The 19007-nt window shown below is 62.6% G+C and overlaps 1 protein-coding gene across 5 annotated transcripts in view; it reads left to right on the forward strand.

The window, feature by feature from the left end:
• Nucleotides 1–5580: 5580 nt before the first annotated feature.
• The window catches only part of EVA1C (eva-1 homolog C), a 37005-nt gene continuing 23578 nt past the window's right edge, over nt 5581–19007 (forward strand). For 3 of the 5 annotated variants that reach the window (XM_059686320.1, XM_059686318.1, XM_059686319.1), the window contains exons 1-2: nt 5581–5875; nt 18534–18692. In XM_059686320.1, coding sequence (XP_059542303.1) covers nt 5722–5875; nt 18534–18692 — 313 coding nt within the window. In that variant the 5' untranslated portion in view covers nt 5581–5721. The remainder of the gene's footprint in view (nt 5876–18533; nt 18693–19007) is intronic. The other 2 variants (XM_059686322.1, XM_059686323.1) reach the window with 1 other exon arrangement.

Here is a 19007-nt window from a genome sequence, read left to right on the forward strand (position 1 = left end):
CAGGGCACAGGCCCGGATTGATCCCCAGTGTGGGGCGTGCAGGGGGCAGCCAACCCACGATTCTCTCTCATCACTGATGTTTCTCTCTCTCCCTCCCCTCCCTTCCTCTATGAAATCAATAAAAATATATATTAAAAAAACAAATGAAAAAGTGCATGTAAGAAAAGATGAAGGGATGTCAAGGCATTAGCACGGATTTCACCAATTTTCTGAAACCCACATCTAGTTTAAACGTTACGGGGCTCTGAGAGCCTAAATGGACTTCAGAGCCTGGCCTTTCGCTCTGCAGACGTGCAAAAGCAAGAGGCCAGGTCCGAGGCCTCTGTGGGCAGCTGGCCGGCCGCGGCAGGACACGGTCTCCTGCACCCGCTGCCTTTGACCTTGGCTGGACTGCACACGGGCCGGCACCATTCCGCTCGCATTCCTTCAAGGCCTCCTCCCGCGGCTTTTGAAGTCGGCCTCCCCAGCCGCCCAGCTTTCTGCGCGGCGAGCAGGCCCTTTGCTGCGCTGCGGCCTCCGATGCCAGCTCCACAAACAAACCCCCATTTGTTGCCTCTAAAAATAAGCCTTTTTAGCTCTGGACCACATTCAGCTCGCTCTCCGGCTGAAAGGTTGGTTGCTTTGTGGCTGACAAATGGAGGCTTCTATCTTCCCAGAAGGGCCGCAGCCCGGCCCGTCTCACTGACAGCCTGCGGCCCCACCTGGGTGGCAGGTGAGGGGAGAGGCTCGGGGCGGGAGTCATGAGCATCTTCCAAGAGGGGCTTGGAAGGAGGGACGGGATGTAACAGAGCTGGGAAGGCGGCACAGGGCTCTTCCAAAAGAAAAACACAAAGGCAGGAACCCGGCCCGCGTGGCTCCGTGGTTGAGCACTGACCTATGAACCAGGAGGTCAGGGTTCAATTCCCGGGCAGGGCACAGGCGCAGGTTCAGGGCTCGATCCAGCGAGTGGCGTGCAGGAGGCAGCCGATCCGTGATTCCCTCTCATCACTGATGCTTCTCTCTCTCTCTCCCTCTCCCTTCCTCTCTGAAATCAATAAAAATATCTTTAAAAAATAAACCAAGGCAGGAATTAGGCCATGAAAACAGGAAATGTACAGTCATCCCCCCTCATCCGTGACGGATTAGTTCCCAGACCCCAGTGGACGCCTAAAGCCACAGACAATACCCGAGCCCTACATGTATGATGCCCTTTGCTATACACACGCACCTACAATGAAGCTTAACTTGTAAGCTGGGCACAGTGAGAGACGGGCACCCACAGCTGATGAGAGAACAGCGAGACGATGCCCTGGAGTGGAGGGTACGAGAGCGCGGTCTCGCTTACTGGCACCAGCGGGGAGATGCTGGGCAGAGCGGTGACTCACAGCCGAGCTCCGAGGACAGAGCAGATGGCAGACGATGTCATCACAACGCTACTCAGAACAGCGCACGGCCGGAAACTTATGAATTGTTTATTTCTGGAATTTTCCATGTCATCTTTTCAGACTGCCATTGGTCGCAGGTAACTGAGACCGCGGAAAAGAAAGCTTCAAATACGTGAAGAACCGTCCTTTAGGCTTCCCGCAAGGACGCCGCCTCTCGCACACGGGATGGGTGTAGTGGGTACAGAGGCGCGCCACCACCCGGCGGGGCTGCAGCACAGAAGGGAACGCGGCCACGTTATTCCACCGGGTGGCCCTCCCTGATTTCGGTGATTTTGCCGGTTGAGGGGTGTGGAGTCCTGCCGCAGGTGGTCTGTGTGAGTCTGTGCCGCCAGCGTCAGTCCCGTCGGGGACAGGAGACGGGTGGCACCAGCCTGGCGGGCCTGTGGCCGGCGCAGGAGCTCCGAGCCCTGCCGACTGGCTCACTGGGAACTGCTCGTCACCTGTGAACGAGGGGCTCCCAGCCCAGGTGGCAGTGAACGGTGGGGCTGGTCCTGTCGGCGCCCAGGTCACAGGGCTGTGGTGAGTGGTGGTATGTGGGGGCGCTTTACTGTTCGGCTGAGGTCCCAGCTCCGGTCACTGTGCCGACCTAGACCTACGACCGCGTTCAGTTCTGTAAATCCCACCGGAAGCGGAAGGCGCCTGGGGAGAGGGTCACCCCTCTTCTGCCCTGTGGTTTTACGAGGGTTCCTCCAGCTTTGAAGTGGGGCTCCCTCCCCCGCCTTCCTGTCCTCCGAGTTCTTACAGTGCCCCGGGCTGGGCATTTGGTTGCATAATAATTACAGACAGAGAGTGGGAGGGGGGTAATTGGTTTCCATTTGGTTGGAGGCACAGGCCCTTGGGACCGAGTGCTCCAGAGAGGAAGATAAATGGAATTATTTCACTTTCTCACGTGACTTAGAAACCCTTAAAGAGATCAGATTAGGACTAAAACCTGATTTAACGGAGAGCAGCTGAGGGGCAAGGCAGAGGGAAGCCAGGCCTCCTCTACGCCCCACAGCTGCCTGGCCGCACTGCGCTGTCCACCCTCCATCTCCCCCACTCGCCCCCGTCCTCTCCCCCCTGGGCCTGCACAGCCCCAGCCGGACACAGCCACAGCCCCTGGCTACACTCGGACTCAATCCCGTCCCTGGACCCCCTCTGTCACTGTTATGGTTTGATTTTTTTTAATATATATTTTTTATCGATTTTAGAGGGGAAATCAATGACGAGAAAGAATCATTGATCGGCTGCCTCCTGCACGCCCCATGCTGGGGACCAAGCCCGCAACCCAGCATGTGCCCTTGGCTGGAATCGAACCCGGGACCCTTCAGTCTGCAGGCTGACGCTCTATCCACTGAGCCAAACCAGCCAGGGCTGTTACGGTTTGATTTTAAGAAAACACACCAATAGCTTTATGGAGACAGAATTCCCAAGCCGTACAACTCACCCGGGTCAAGGGTACAGTTCAATGGGTTTTGGCACATTACCTCATTCCCGTTCTGAAGTTCTGGCAAATACATGCAACATGCAATTTGCCACTTTAAGTGTAGAATTCAGTGGGGTTCGTCACATCCACAATACTGTGCAACCATCACTCACCACTGTCTATTTCCAGAACTTTCTCATCACCCCAAACAGGAACTCCATCTCCCTCTCCTCAGCTGTTGGTGACCTCTCATCTACTTTCTCGCTCTGAACGTGCTGATTCTAGATCTTTCGTGCAAGTGGCATCGTGTTGTGTCTGGTTTATGGGACCTAGCCCAATGTTTTCAAGGCTCACCCATGCTGTCTTATTGGAAGTTCATTCCTTTTAAATATATATATATACATATTTTTATTGATTTCAGAGAGGAAGAGAGGAGGGAGAGAGAAACATTAATGATGAGAGAGAATCATCAATGACGAGAGAGAATCATGGGTCGACTGCCTCCTTCACGCCCCGCACTGGGGATGGAGCCTGCAACCCGGGCCTGTGCCCTGACTGGGAATCGAACCCTGACCGCCGGGTTCACAGGTCGACGCTCAACCACTGAGCCACAGGCCGGGCACTCCATCCTCCTAGGGGGCCACGCTTCTGTGGGTTTCCCGCATGCTGGCCCCTTTCCCTAAACGGTCCCCCTTCCCAAGCACCTAGCTTTTGCTTGGCCCCTCCTTCCCACCTTTCTCATCCATCTTGTCCTGGAAAAGGTTCCCCCACCCCTCCCCCGCTCCCTCTGGCTCGGGGCCCCCTCTTCTGCCCCCTGGGCCCTTGTTGTTCATGACTCTGGCTCGCCTGGCATTGCCTGTCCAGGTCTGTCCTCCTGCCTGTAATGGTACTGATACTGACCGGGCATTGCTAAGTCCCAGGCCTCCTGCCCAGGCACCTGGATCAGCTCACTAGAGCCTCACAGAGGAGGCAGCGGGCTGCCACCCAGTGAGCGACTGTGCCCCGCGCATCTGGGAGCCTGGGTGCCCACAGGACCGTGGGGCGCGGCCCCTGTCTGGGCCACAGGCTCTCAGAGGCCCAGTTCATAGCTCAACCGGGTGGTGAGTGGACGGGTGGGGTGACAGCCCACGAGGGACCTGAGTTTGGGGCAGGTGTGACTAGGGAGTGGCTCCCAAGTGCAAGGCACCCATACCCACCAGCCAGCCTCAGTTTCCCCAACTGAGAAAGCCCACACGACTCAAGCCGGAGCGTCACTGAGAAGGTCCAGCCCTCGCTGGCTTGGCTCAGTGGATAGAGCTCCGCCTGTGGGTCCGGGTTCCATCCGGGTCAGGGCACAGGTCCGGGTTGGGGGCCCCATCCCCAGTGGGGGGCGTGCAGGAGGCAGCCGACCCATCATTGATGTTTCTCTCTCCCCCTTCCTCTCTGAAATCAATAAAAATATATTTAAAAATGAACAAAATCAATGGAAAAAATATCCTCGGGTGAGGATGAACAGCAAAGGTAAATAAATAAATAAGAAATGAATAAATAAATAAGAGGGCTCAGCACTTTAATGCAGAGTTTAAACATCCCTGCGCATCGCAGGCCCCTGCCCTCAGCAAACACTAACACTAATGACGGGCCCTCCCGCCGGCTGCCCCGGGAGGAGTGGACCGACGCCGTCCGTCCGTCCGTCCGTCCCGGGACCCTCGCCGCCCGCCCCGAGGAGGGTCGCCCAGGTGGGCGGCGCGTCTGGTCCCGGTTTCCGGCTCCGTTTGCCCGGGCAGCGCCGTGCAGAGCCGCCGGCCGCCGGGGCAGCGCGCCCGGTCCCGCCCGCGGGCCTCATTATCTGCGTTTCCGCGTCGGGCCCGGCGCTTGGCCGGCCTCCCCGCGCGTCCGGAACACGCCGTGCCGGGCCCGCCGCCCACGGGGCCCTCCGCCCTCTCCCGGCGCCGCCCGCGGTCCGCGGGGTGTGGGTCCCGGCGGCCAGGTACCCGCTTCCGCAGCCACAGCCCCCTCGCTGGTCCCGGGTCCCCCTCCTCCCCGGCCCGGCCGCTCGGTGCGCCCCTCGCCCGCGGGACCCCACGCGCAACCAAGAGGCGGGGCGGGCCACCCACTTTCCGGGCGCGCGTGGGTCCCTCCGGGTCCGAGCGCGGCGCACGACCGGCCGCCCGAGGAGGCGTGAGTGAGTCGGAGGCCGAAGAAACCGGCTCCGGGCGGCCGGCCGCTCGCCGCCCCCCGCCCCCGGCGGCGCGTGCCCGTCCGGCGGCCGCGACCTGGGCGCTGCGGGGTCTCGTCTCGGGACCCGGGAGACGGCGCGCCCGGAGGCTCTGCACGTGGGGAGAGGCGGTCCCGGGCGTCCGCGTCGCACCTCCGGGACCCGCCTTCCGCGGCCCCACCCTCCGCGGCCCCCGCCTCGGCCCCGCCCCGCCCCGGGCGCCCGGGCTCGCCGCGCGGCGCTGGCTCCAAAGTGCGTCACGGGCACCGGCCGGCTCCTCGGAGGCCAGGGCGAGGCTGGCGCGGGGCCAGCGCGGGCCGGGCCAGGGGTGCCGGGCCGCCTCGGGGCGGGGACCGGGCGTGGAAGCCGCTCCGGTGGCCCGGCCCTCGGCGCGCGGTGGGGGGCCCCTCGTGGCGGGCAGCGCGCCAGGCACCGGACCCCCAGCCGCGGGGCGCGCGAAGGCGACACTGGCCCTGGGCCCCCCTCGTTTCCTCCCGGCGGCGGGCGAGATTTCCTCCCGGGGAAACGCGCGGCTCCCTCCCGGGGGCCCGCCCCGCCCCGCTCCGCCCCCCGCCCCCTCCCTGGCTGGGAAGCCGGGGCCGGGAAGCAAGTGGCAGGGGCCGCGGGGCGCTGCCGCCCACTCACCCGCCATGTGACGCCGCCTCCGGCCAGCAGCCCCCCGCGCCCCGCGCACCATGCTCCCGCCGGGCCCCGCGCGCCCGCCCGCGCCCCCGCCCGCGCCGCACCCCGGCGTCCGCAGGCAGGTGGAGCCGCCGGGCCAGCTCCTGCGCCTCTTCTGCGCCGTCCTCGTCTGCTCCGGGGAGATCGCGGCACTCGCCGACTTCTCCGGTAAGACGCGCCCCCGCCCTCCCGTGCGCCCCGGGCGGCAGGTGCCCAGGTGAGCCCTCGGCCCGGGGCAGGCGCCCGAGGGGGCTCGACGGGTCGGATGAAAGTTGGGGTGCGCTCCCTGCCAGTGTTCTTGCCTGCGGTGAGCCTTTAGCATCTGGTGGCTGCGTGTGAGGCGGGGCGGGGGGGGGGGGTCGCCGCCACCCCCACCCCCATGGAAGGGGGGGTCACCTGTTTGAAGCTGGTCGCCGGCTGCGGACCTCAGTTTGCCGGCGTCAGCGACGCCTCCGAGGGTCGGAGCTCAGCCTATGCCCAGCGCGGGAAAGGCACGTGCGGGGCCCGGGTGCCCTGGGCTAGCCACCCGCGCCGTCCGGGGCGCATCCAGGGAGACCGGCCCGGGCACACCTGACCCGAAGTCTGCCTGCCAGCGGCAAGGGGACCCCCAGGGAACGGAAGCTTACAGAACAGAGAGGAGCCTCGGGTGGGCGCGGGGGCGGGGCCTGACTACCTCCGAAAGGTACCAGCACCCCCTCCCTTCCCAGTCTCCCTTAAACCTAAGGACTTCCTCCATCCAGCCACCCATTCGGCTGCTCCTCGGGACACTGGGGCCCGGGCTGTAGGTTGGCACCCGAGGGAGGGTGGACGAGGGTCTGGCGCGGCCTCTGTGACCGGTCCTTGCCTGGAGTCACCAGCCTCCTCCCCTGTGGTCTCCCTCGGGGAGCCTCTCCCAGCCCAGGAAGCAGCTCTGAGCCCCTCCCCTTTCCAGCATCTTCCGCAAGCCCAGGTTTGCGCGTCCTGGAGGGCCTGCCGGCAGCGGCTTTTGTGGTTAACTCGGGGTGAGGGGAGCTGGATCCCCGGCCTCCGTGCGGGCGCCCAGGACGAGGCGGGCGGGAGCTCTGGAAACCAGAGGCGAGTTGGGTTTCTCGTTCACTCACAGAGCCGGTCATTGTTAGCCCAGAGCCCTCTGGTCAGAGGTTCTTTTCTCTGAATATTTAATATCAGGGCAGTGTTTCCACCTGGCAAAGGAAGCCAAGATATGCCAATTTGGCAAGCAAGCCTCGGTCCTTAAAAAAAACCAGCCGCTGAGGCGGAGTGCAGGGACGGCTCTCCCAGCGAGTGAGCCATGGACTTTTTTGGGAAAGGACTCCCTTCGCCGCTGGGAAGTCCTGCGTGTGCGGATTGCAGCGGGGAGAGCAGCTCTGCCTGTTGGAAGGAGAGAACTGAGCCCACAGGCCCTGGTGACATCACTGCGAGGGAACAAACACCGCCGCGGGGAGTGCGTGTCACCGGGAGATTGAGCAGATCAGGGACACGGTGCCGGCGGTCACCACCCAGGCGTGGCCCACGTGCGGCCACTGTTCAGAGGGTGGACCTGAGCCACGGACTGGAGGCTGCTCCCTGAGGGCGTGCTCGCGGGACACCCGTCCTTCTAATGGCCCGCCTGCGTGAGAAAAGCCATTTCCTTCTGCTCCTGGTGGGAGCCTGCATGGGGTGGAACCCGCCCCAGCCAGCGGGTGGGCGGGGAGGGAGAGGGGGGAGGGAAGGCCGCCAGCCTCACCATCAGCCGGGCCCCCAGAGATCCCAAGACTAGGGAGAAAGGTCAGGGCCCTTTTGTGGAGAAGAAAACGCCCCCCCCCCCCCCAACCACAGAGGCACTCAGGCTGTGTCTGAATTCTATGGGGGCGGCATCAGACACGGGAACAGGGGCTCCTGCAAAGTGGGTTCATGTGACTTGAGCCTCAGGGACCCCTGACCACGTGCAGGGCAGCCACGAGAAGAATCCTGAGTTCCCAGGTCGGCAGGCTGAGTGTGCCGTGGAGGTTTTCACTCAAAGCGGTGGGTGCAGACGTGTCACCCCCGCCCCCCCAACCCCCATGCCACTCCCGTGGCCTCTGCCCGAGGCCTGCTTTCCTGGGGGCGGGCAGCCCTGTCCCTGGGCATGAACTTGGGCGGGGGGGAGCAGAGGGGGAGGGACGCCCCGCCCCCTGGGGGACGGACTGCTGGGAGACAGGCAGGCAGCTTTCCTACTGGAGGGAAACGCCAGAGACCAGCCCAGGGAGGCTCGAGGGAGCCAGGGACCCCTCGCCTTGCGAAGAGGGGGATGCAGGAAGGATGGTGTGTCCGCGTGAAAGAAAGTGCCGGAACATCCGGTCCCGGGGGTGTCTGTCCAGGCGGGAGCCGTGCAGGGCTGGGGAGTTACTTAAGCCTTTCTCATCGGCACCTCCCCCTTGCAGCCTCTGCGGGGCTGTCAGCTGGGGCAGCTTTCCCGGGTCATTGATTTTCCCTTTGCCCGGGGGATCCCAGCATGGATCTCGCTCGCTGGCCATAAGCCCGAGGCTGCATTGTGAGCCCTGCTCATCCCCTGAGCCTGCTGGGAAGGGCCTCCGAGCCCCTCTCCCTCGCCCTGAGGGCAGGAGATGCTGCCAGCCTTAGAAACACCCCCAGGAAGGCCAGAGCGGCTCCTGCGTCCTGCACCCCGACCCTCAGGTCCACACACAGACGCACTGGGCGCGGCCATGCCCCCTGTGGGCGGGCTCTGCTCCTCGGACTGCGTCCCCCAGTTGCAGGTTCAGCCTGGGAGGTTCGCATTGACCACGATGAAAAGAAAACACAGAAATATCCCAGCAGCCGCATCTTTGCTCCAAGACCAGGGCCAGGGTGAGGCTGAGCGGAGGGAGCAAGGGAGCCTCCAAGTTTCGCCTTAAAGGGCGATGTTTCAGCCGCGTCCGCACACTTTGTTCGCCATCCCGGTTCCGTTTGTGTTCTGGGTGTCTTTGGTGGATTTTTTTTTGTGATGGTTTTAATCTCATTGTCTCTCTGCTGAGGGCAGGCGGGGTCCTCTCTCCCTGCTTCTGCTCACTCTGTCTCTCCGGCCTTTCTCCTTCTTCTCACAGAAGGCCTGAGTGATGGATGGGCTGTGGAGAGGGTGGGATGGGGGGCAGGAGAGGGTGGGGGGAGCAGGGGAGGGTGGGGGAGCAGGGAGGGTGGGGGCAGGGGAGGGTGGGGGGAGCAGGGGAGGGTGGGGGAGCAGGTGAGGGTGGGGGGGAGCAGGAGAGGGTAGGGAGCAGGGAGGGTGGGGGCAGGGGAGGGTGGGGGAGCAGGTGAGGGTGGGGGAGCAGGGGAGGGTGAGGGGAGCAGGAGAGGGTGGGGAGCAGGGGAGGGTGAGGGGGGCAGGGGAGGGTGAGGAGGGCAGGGGAGGGTGGGGGGAGCAAGTGAGGGTGGGGGAGCAGGGGAGGGTGGGGGGCAGGAGAGGGTGGGAAACCGTTCTTGTTCCCACTTGGATTCCTCAAGCACGCCTGACTTCAGACAGAGCGGTCAGACGGTGTGTTTACACATTTGGCGTGATCCGGGGCGCAGCCGGGAGTGTGGGAAGAAGAGGGAAGAAGATGAGGACCAAGGAGGGGGCGGGGCCGCTGAAACCTTCCCGCCTGGCCTGCCTGATTGTCCCCAGGCCTCAGCTGCGCCCTCCGCCCTCCAGCGCAGCCCCTGCAGGAAGTGATGCCAGTGACCAGGCACAGGTACACGGAGAGGTTCCGACTCCCCAGGCAGCCCAGCTGGGAAACAAGCCAGTGGGCCAGGCTGGGCCTCGGCCTTGTGGGTGCTGAGTGCAGGGCCAGCTGCCTGACCGTTCTAGACGGTTCATGGGGTGCCAGCCCTGTGTCAGCTCCCCACCGAGCAGGCTGACCTTTTCCGGTTCCTTCTTCACTCCTTTCCTCACCACTGCCCAGCCTGGGCTCGGCTGGAGGACAGTCCTGTCCCTGGCGCATGTGCCCACAGGCCTGCCTCTCCAGCAGCCTGGGCTCTGAGTCCACGTCACTTCACCAGGACGCCCAGGCTGAGACCGACCACGCTACCCCAGGCGGGTGGTGCCCGGGCACTTGGCAAAACCAGACACTCGATACTCCAGCGCAGCAGCGTCACCAGCACGAACCCCGCGGGGTGCTTGGGCACGGCAGCCGGTTGGTAGGAACACACAGTGCAAACCTGTGTTGTAGGGGCTACAGTCGCGGTCAAAGCAGCCGAGTTCTCACAGAACCGCGGGACTTTAAACACGGGGACGGGAGGAGAGGCCGTGGAGTGGGCATACTGGAAAAAGAACCAACTAGATCTGCTCACTTTACTGAAACTGTGTGTTCACGAAAAACGGTGTTGGAGTTGAAAGCTCAAGGGACAGATGACACTGAGCGGAAGAGAGACACGGTGAACCGGGAGAGGAAGCGGGGAAAGTACCCAGAAGGCGGCAGGAGAGGTCAAGGCGTGACGCACGTCGGTGAGGCGTGGAGGATGGAGTAAAGGCTCGGCCCTGCAAATCCTGGGACGCGAGGTGAGGAAAACCAGGGCGAGGCAGCTCCCAGAGCGGCCCTCTCTTGGAGTCAATTCTCAAGAACGAGTGAAAGGTCCCGATCCACGCGTCCCAAGCAAGTAGAACACATGGACGCCTGTCGCATTGATGCTATAAGACACCGAAAACGAAGTAAGTGCTGGTCTTGGAACCACTGAAGAGGGGAGAGCACATAACTAACGAAGCCTTTGCAACAACAGCGAGGGCGGAAGCCGGTGCCGTATTTCCCAGGGTCTGAGAAAACAGCCACCAACACAGAACTGAACCCCTAAGCCAGCTCTCGCTGCAAGGTGCGCAGGAGGCGCTGACCGCTGACGCGCCCTCCCTGAGAGATCTGCTAAGGGCTGTGCTTCAGGAGGAAGGACACGGGGTCTGGAAGGACAGACGGAGATACAGTGGTGAGCACAGAAGTGATACAACTTGGGGTGCTCTGTACCCACGTCCTGGCTGCCCTCCCTCAGCGGCTCTGCCGTCCCCCGGCCTCCAGGCCGTCTCTAAGGAACCCAGTCCGTTCAGCAGCTGCAGCCAGAGACAGGTGTGTGTGTGTGTGTGCATGCGTGTGTGTGCATGTGTGTGTGTGCGCGTGTGTGCGCGTGTGTGTGTGTGTGTGTGTGTGTGTGTGTTGTTTCTTTTTTTTTTTTTTTGTTAATCCTCACCCGAGGATATTTTCCCATTGATTTTTAGAGAGAGTGGGAAGGAGGGAGAGACAGAGAGAGACCACAATGTGAGAGAGACACATGGATTGGTTGTCCTCTGCATGGGGCTGCAACCGGTGTGTGCCCTTGACGGGAATCAAACCCGGGACCCTTCACTCTGGGCTGTTGCTCTATCCACTGAGCCAAGCCGGCCAGAGCAGGAGACAGTGTGTGACTCAGTTGAGCTCTTCCGCTGACTGACGAGCTCCCCCAGCGATACCCCCGCCTCCCCCGCCCCCCAAGGTGGGCCGCGTGCCCAGGTGACGACACTGGGGCATCTGTATGAAACAGCAGGAAATGCCAGGGCGCCCAGGAATCCGAGGCTGTGCTAACCGTGAGCCAAGTTACCCTGAGAGGCAGCCCTGTCCTGGGCAGACTTCCTTCTCCGTGGGCTGCGGCCACACGGATAACAAGGGTTTGAGGCATGACTGATCGCCTGGGCGGGCACAGTCCGCAGGTGTGTCCAAACCACAGCGCTTGGCACCGAGCTGTGGGAGTGTGTCCACAGACCTGCCAGGCAGCAGGGCCCCGGCCTGGGTGCCACATCCCCAACCTGCATCCCGGACCCCGGCTGTCCCGCGCCCGCGGGGCCCTGAGGTTGAATTCTGCACCGCAGGCTGGGGAGTGAGAGGACGCTGTGGTCAGCTTCACGCTGAGGGCCGAGCTCCGCACGCACCGGGGCCAGGCCACGCTGAGACTCCGCACGCAGGCCGTGGCGTCTGGGAGGTATGTTTGCAAACCGTCTGACTTCCCGGCGGCCTCAGATGCCCCATGAATACCAGTCGCCCGGTTTGGGGCGGGAAGAAGAGGGAGGACGAAACCCAAGAAGGCTCTGTGGGGCCGATCTTGAGTCGGATGAGCACAATAGCGCAGTCCCGTTTCGAGTCCGTCGGCATTCCTGCGATGACTACACACGAGGGCCTGCCCGGCGATGCGGGGGCGTCTTCGGGGGAAGAGCCCTTTCTGTCTGCACGGCCCCCGCGGCCTCCCAGCAGCCTTGCCGTCCGAGACGGGACCCTGCGCCCGGCCCTCTCGCTTCCTCCCGACTTGGAGGATTTTTCACTCCTTTTGGGCTCAGAGATCATAAATCTCCATCCCGTAGAGCCAGGAACGGGGGACCAGCCCGAGCCCTTCCCTCTCCGCCTGCGGGGGCCAGGTGGGAGCGGGAAGCCTGATGTCATCCGGCCGATTTGTTGGGCTTGTAAGGCTGTGCTGCAAGGCGTGCGCACGGCCCACAGTCCCTTCTCCGTGAGAAATACCGCGCACCTGACCCGGGGTCAGGCCGACACACCTCCTTCTGTCAATACGACCGTGACCGAAGGGACGAAGGGACGGTCCTTTTGAAACACCTGCCTCTCTTCTCGGAGGCCCGAGGGACTGACACGCCTCCCAAAGCTAACAGGCCCGGCGCTCTGGGGCAGGTCACCCGCCCACGGCCTCCGCACGGAGGGGGTCCCAGGCCCCGGGGCTGCGGGCCCCCGCGGGAACGGGTCGCACAGGCTGTGCAGAATGTCCCAGAGCACACCTGTGGTCCGTTTTGCCTCCTTAAACCCCAAGTTCAAGTCCTGATTCACCCCCCCTCCTTTTGTTTTTGAGCGAGGCGCCCCAGCATTTTTTCCAGGATTATTTAAAAACAGCTTTATGGCTCCCGAAAGCCATAAACCCACGCTTTGAGGTAAAAGGTCTGTCTTTGTCTGACTGTTCAAGGCAGGGAAGGTGGCCAACCTCCGCCAAAAATGCCGCCCGGCCGGCATGGCTCCGTGGTTGAGCATCAGCTTTTGAACCAGGAGGTCAGGGTTCGATTCCCGGTCAGGACACAGGCCTGGGTTGTGGGTTCGATCCCCATTGGGGGGGGGCGTGCAGGAGGGGGGGGCGTGTTTCCCTCTCCTCAGGGATGTTTCTCTCTCCCTCTCCCTTCCTCTCTGAAATCAATAAAAATATATTTAGAAAAGGAGACAGTGGGAGGCCCAGAGAGCCCAGAGCCCAGAACCTTCCTTCACCTGACAAGCCAGGGCTGCCTGGCTGCTCACATCCCTCTGGCTCACGCGGGGACCTCCTCGCGACGCTGTCCACGTGCGCCCCCGTCTGCGCTCCTCCCGGGCGGGGGGACGGAAGGGGAGCCCCGGGCGGGGCTGGGGAACCGGCACCCTCGCCCTCCGCACGCTCAGTAAACACCATTTCCCAGACACAACGTGCAGGAATGGTACAAAGGGTTCTTCACGCCCTCCCCGGATTCCCCGAATGCCTCGTTTACTGCCGCGGCTCTGTTGTCCTCGGAGTTGCCAACGGTCCTCCGCTCCTAACCCCAAGAACAAGGGCTCTCTGACCCGCCCCGGGCAGCGCCAGACTCCGGGGGTTACGGCCCCGCCGTGTTCTGAGCCACAGGCCTCGCTCCGTGTCGCTGGGTCCCCGGACGCACGGCAGAGCCCGGGGAGCCCCCCGCGCCGATCTCCGTCCTCGGGTCTCCGTCTCCGAGACCCGACCAGCTCCCGGGGTCTGTCCGCCGTGACCCGCCTCTTGGAAGGCGGCCAGGTGGTCCTTTTACCGACTGTCCAGCTGGGGTTTGGCGGGGCTTCTCATGGTTCTGCTCTTAGGCGTTTGCGCAGGACCCCCCCGGCCGGGATGCTGTGCCCCTGTGCGCATCGCGCCCCACGAGCCCGGGAACCCTGGAGCTGGGAGGACTGACCGGCTTCGCCCCATTACTCGGGAGCCACGCAGATGCTGTTTGCTCGTTTGTTTAGTTACTAGGGGCCCAGGGCACGAATTCATGCACCTAAAAAGGAACTGTGAGCTGCGAGGCTGCGGTGGGCACAGGGGCGGGTTTGGCCCATCCTCCACGGTCCCTCCCACCGTGGCCCCTGGTCCCCTGCCTGCCAGCAGCCCCTCTCCCACCGCCGCCACCCCCATGCGCTGACGTTGCCGGTCCTGCTTGCACCCACTGACGAAGCAGAGCGATTCGGGCCAGCGCCATCAGCGGGTGCGAGCAGTGGGTGCTGCCCCAATCGCCCCTCAGGAGCAGGGGGAGGTGGAGAAGCCCTCAGGGGCAATTGGGGCCGCAGCCGCTGCTCGCACCTGCTGACGGCTCCGGGCACTGGCAGGTGTGAGCTGTGGCTCCGGCGCCGGCAGCAGGTGTGAGTGCTGGGTGGGACTGTGGTGCATGGGAGCAAAGAATGTTCAGTAACCACCAGAGGCTCAACCAATGACAGTGACCGGTGCCCTGCCTTGGTCTGCCCCCCCACCCCTCACCTCCACCTCCCGCCTCGGCTGACGCCCGCCATGTTCCCTGCGTGCCCCCTGGTGGTCAGTGCATGTCATAGCGGCCAGTTGTTGTTTGGTTGTTCCACTGTTTGGTCTATTTGCATATTAATTAGCCTTTTATTATATAGGATTTATTTATTTATTTGTTTATTTTAATTTTCACCCAAGGAGTGAGGACATTTTTTTCCCACTGATTTAGAGGGAGTGGAAGGGAGGGAGTGGGGGGGAGAGAGAAACATTGATGTGATAGACACACATCGATTGGTTGCCTCCCGCATGTGCCCTGACCAGGGCTGGGGGTCAAACCTGCAACTGAGGTACGTGCCCGGGACCAGGAATGGAACCCAGGACCCTCCGGTAGGAAGGCCGGTGCTCTAACCACTGAGCCGCGGGCCAGGGCCGCAGGCCTCTTAGATCACAGATGTCGCCGTCAGCCACGCATGCCCGGGTTAGTTAACTGGTCCCTTTAATTAACAGCTTACCTGGCGAAGCTGTAATGTGGACGCAGGAGAAGCAGGTCTGAGGCAGTGGAGGGAAGGACCAGGGTTCTGGAGCCGGGAGCTTCGGCTGGGGACCTGGTGCGGGAGGGCACCACCACGCGGCTCCCGGAATCGGGATGAAGCCAGCGCGGGAGCTGGCGTTTGGGCTGGAAAGGGCAGGTTCGGGAGCGCGTGGGAGGGAGACTGCGGGGTCCCCTGTGGCTTGGCCGAGGCCGTGGTCGCCACCAGGGCAGGGTCCTCAGTGTGCCCTCCAGCACTCCGCCCTGGACAGAGCAGCTCCTCCCAAGCGCTGGCCACCTGGCAGCCCGTCGCCTTTTGGGGGGACGGGAGGGGGTTGGTTGCTGACTTCCAAGTCAGTCCCCGACAGTGGCTGTCGGGACGATGCCGGCCCCACACGCTGGGAGCGAGGCCGTTGCCACCTGTTGTTTATCTCAGATCAGAGGAGTCTCACCGTCTCAAACGGCGAGAGCTTTGCTTTGCTGCCGGCTCACAGCTTCCACCTGTCACGGGTTTAATACGTTATTAGAACTTTACACCCTGTGCCTGTTTCTTATCAATTAAGATGATTGGGGTGACACCGGTTAATAGGATCATATAGGTTTCAGGTGGAATGTCTTTCTTCAATTTTATTTCCCAACTTGAGGCCCGGTGCACGAAATTCGTTTACACCCCTCCATTCCCCACCCCCCCCACCCCCCCCCCCCCACACACACACACACTCCTGTGAGGGAATGCTGTCGGTTCTCTTAAAGTGAAACCAAAGAAGGTGCTCGCTCAGATCCTCCATCCAAAATCCTCCCCTGAGCCCACGAGGAGGCGGGATGGAGACCGGGGGTCACCAGCCCGTGTCCGGCCCGGCCTCTGGGACACTGTTTGCCCCGTTTCTGCTTTAGAGACTCCTGCTCCGGGAGCTCCTAGGGAACAGGCACACGTGCCCGGCCGCATGGCTCAGGGGTTGAGCGTCGAACTGCGAACCAGGAGGTCAGGGTTTGATCCCGGTCAGGGCACAGGCCGGGTTGTGGGCTCGATCCCCAGTAGCGGGTGGGCAGGAGGCAGCCGATCCATGATTCTCTCTCATCATGATGTTTCTCTCTCCCTCCCTTCCTCTCTGAAATCAATAAAATATATTTAAAAAGAAATGGAAAGAAAAGGTGCGCCAGTCCCTAAGAACTCGCTGTACCCTCCCAAGGAGCTGGCGGAGGTCCGCGGGCCGCTCTCCGAACAGCCTCCCGAGGGCAAAGGACACGGCTTCACTGCCTGGAGCCGTGACGTCCCGTGTCCTTTCCCACTTGGCGGGTGAAGCGCCCAGCGCGGCCCGCGGCCCTCGTTCCCGCCGGGAGCGCATCGCAGGTGCCGGAGGCCCCGGCCTCAGGGGCGGCAGGTGCGGCCAGGCCGCCCCCACACCGGCTGCGGCTGCGAGCGGGTGCCGGCCCTCGCCTTCCGGCGGCCAGCTTGCCGAGCGGTTCTGAGAGCCTTTTGTTGTGCCCGGGGCTGGAGCCGCCGGCTTGGCCGAGTCCAGGCAGAAAAGATCAAGTGTCCAGTCCATACCTGCGCCTGCGGGGCCGGTAAGAGTCGCATCAAGTTACCAAATGCTCCGCTCGTACCCGAGGTTCGGGGTTACTCTGCCTCCAAAAGAAAGGAGAAAGTGACCCGTTTCGGTGCTCGGGGCGAGTGGGGGCTGATCCGGTCACGGACGGGCGTCCCTGAGTCACCGCGTGGGCCTGGAACCGGGTTGCCCGACGCGGCGTTCCCTCCCTTTCCTGAGATTTGAACCCTGTGGTGGAAAAGGCACGAAAGGCTCCTGGCAGGCGTGTCAAAAAGGAAATAGTGAGTGTAAGTCCTGAGAGGCCGTTCAAGCCCTGGCCGGTGGCCCAGTGGTCAGAGCACCGGCCCTCTGGATCGAAGGGCTGTGCGTGCGATTCCGGGGAAGGGCCTTTGCGGGCTCCATCCCCGGCTGGGTTTGGGGTGCGTGCAGGAGGCAGCCAATGGATGCGTCTCTCTCACAGTGATGTTCCTCTCTCTCTCTCTCTCTCTCTTTATCCCCCCTCCCCATTACTCTCTAAAAAAGAAAAAAAATCAATGGGAAAATATCCTTGCGTGAGGATTAAAAAAAAAGAAGATTGCTATTGGGGTCCAACACCGAGCGTTTAGAGAAGTTTTTAACCCATTGATCGCTCTCCCTGTGTATGTGCATGTACACACATGTATGCTTACAGATGTTGTAAAGTCCTCTTCAGCGGGTCTTCCAGCTGCACTCTGATATGGCCACGGAGGTGCCACTTGGAGAGGCGTCTGAGGGGAAAGGGTTTACTGCCCTCACCCGCCCGCAAGGGCGAGGACCCCTGGGCAGTGCCATTCGGGGGTCCCACACAAGCAGAAGGCATGAGACGGTTATTGGTGGCTTTGAAGGCCCCGGTCACAGTCGGGGGACCCCGGGAAGGGGCCTCGCCGCAGGGACCCCCTCGTCCCCCTGGCCTCCTGGTCACGGCTCACGGCCTGGCAGTGGGGATGTCGAGGCATCAGGAAACCAGGAAGTCTTAAAAATGGACGATACAGCCCGGCCATGTGGCTCGGTGGTTGAGCATCTACCTGTGAACCAGGAGGTCAGGGTTCGATTCCCGGTCAGGGCACAGGCCCGGGTTGTGGGCTCCATCCCCAGTGAGGGGCGTGCAGGAGGCAGCCGGTCCATGGTTCTCTCTCATCGTTGATGTTTCTCTCTCTCCCTCTCCCTTCCTCTCTGACATCAATAAGAACAGAATTTTAAAACATGGACATACCGTCGCAGAGAGAGCCCGTGGGTCCTGGTGGTGAGGGCAGTGCTCGTTTCTCAGGGCGAGTCACAGAGCCGGGTGGTCAGCGCTCGCAGTGTCGGCAGCCACCTCCAGGGCCGCTCTCTCCGGGGGACGAGGACGGTCCCCCGCGCTCTGGCCTTCCCGCACCTGCTCCTGAAACGGTGGCAGCGCACGTGTGGCAGGTTTGTGGGCGTGCCCTTGGAAATGGCGTGCGCGTGGCTTGAGGAAACCCAGGGAGTTCGGCTGTCAAAGAGAAGAGCCGAGTCTGAGAAAAATCGCTTGGACTCTGGGGTCCGGGGATCTGTGGGCTGGAACGCGGGTGCCAGGGGCCAGCGGCCTGTCCGAGCGGCCCTGGCGGGTCCTGCAGGCGCATCTCACTCGTTCCGCGCACCCTCGGACCCGGGACACGGGACCCGCGGCGTCGCGCCAGCACGAAGACGAGCCCTCTCCAGGGCAGCTGTGTAGGAAACGAAAGCCGACGTCACCTACCGTTCCCCAGCTCTTCGTCCTCAGGCCAGACCCCGGCAAAGCAGGCCCTTGCCCTCTTCTGGGCCCCTTCTTCCAAAGTTGGGGCTCCGGGTCACTCTTTCTCCCCCCTCCTCGGCGGTGACCTTGACCGCCCTGCCCCCACACCAGGTGCCTGCTTCTGCTGTTCCTATCGCCTGCCCATCAGCCCTGTGAAGCAGCCCGAGCTCCCATTCTACAGACAAGAAAACTGAGGTCTAAAGAGGTTGTGCTCAACGTGTCCAAACGCATCTGACCCGAGGGGTTCCAGAGCCCGAGTTCCCTGCATCGTCGCCTGCGGCCACCCCCTGCTTGGACACCTTTGATCCCGGCCAGCGCCTCTGGCGAGCCACACCGGCCCGCCCTGTCCCCGCCCCGCTCCCACACCCACCCGTGTGCGGGCGCTGCTGCCTGTGAGGCCCGTCCCAGCAGGGCCCACCCGCCGCTGCCTTCCACTTTCCCTGATGCAGTTTTAAAAAGTCAGTTGGGGAAGAGTGAGGCTGATGAATGAGTTCCCTGGTCCCTTTAATCTCCTTAGCAATTGAACTCCCTTCAATTACGGCGCTTTAGTAGCCATGTCTTCAAGAAGTGACTCCCCCAAGGAGGAGCGAAGGAGGCAGGAGATGATGCCAACTCCACCATCACAAACCAGTAAGATGTGTTTGGCGAGTCTTTGGTTCGCCTCGAAGTCCTGCCAGCCTTCCACTCACCACAGGAACCCGCTCCCTGGTCAGGTCGGCCGCTGCTGAAACCAGCCCTCGCACGCCTGGGAGGAATGACAGGATAAAGGGTTATTTCCTGCTCGTGCCTCCATCTGGCGTCTTTAGAAGACGGGGGAGGCTGTGCTCCAGGCTGTCACTCAGGGACCCAGGTTCCTTCCATCTTCTGCACCCCCAGAGGCTGTCCTTGTCCCCCGCGTCTTCCCCACGTGGCAGCAGACGGAGAGAGGGAGCGGAGTGTCCCCGGGGCCTGCAAGTGGCAGATGTCACTCTGCCCTCCCCACTGGCCAGACTTCCCCTGTCCCCTGTGCTGCAAGGGGCACTG

This window comes from Myotis daubentonii, chromosome 3 (assembly GCF_963259705.1).
Source record: "Myotis daubentonii chromosome 3, mMyoDau2.1, whole genome shotgun sequence".
NCBI classification, from domain to species: domain Eukaryota; kingdom Metazoa; phylum Chordata; class Mammalia; order Chiroptera; family Vespertilionidae; genus Myotis; species Myotis daubentonii.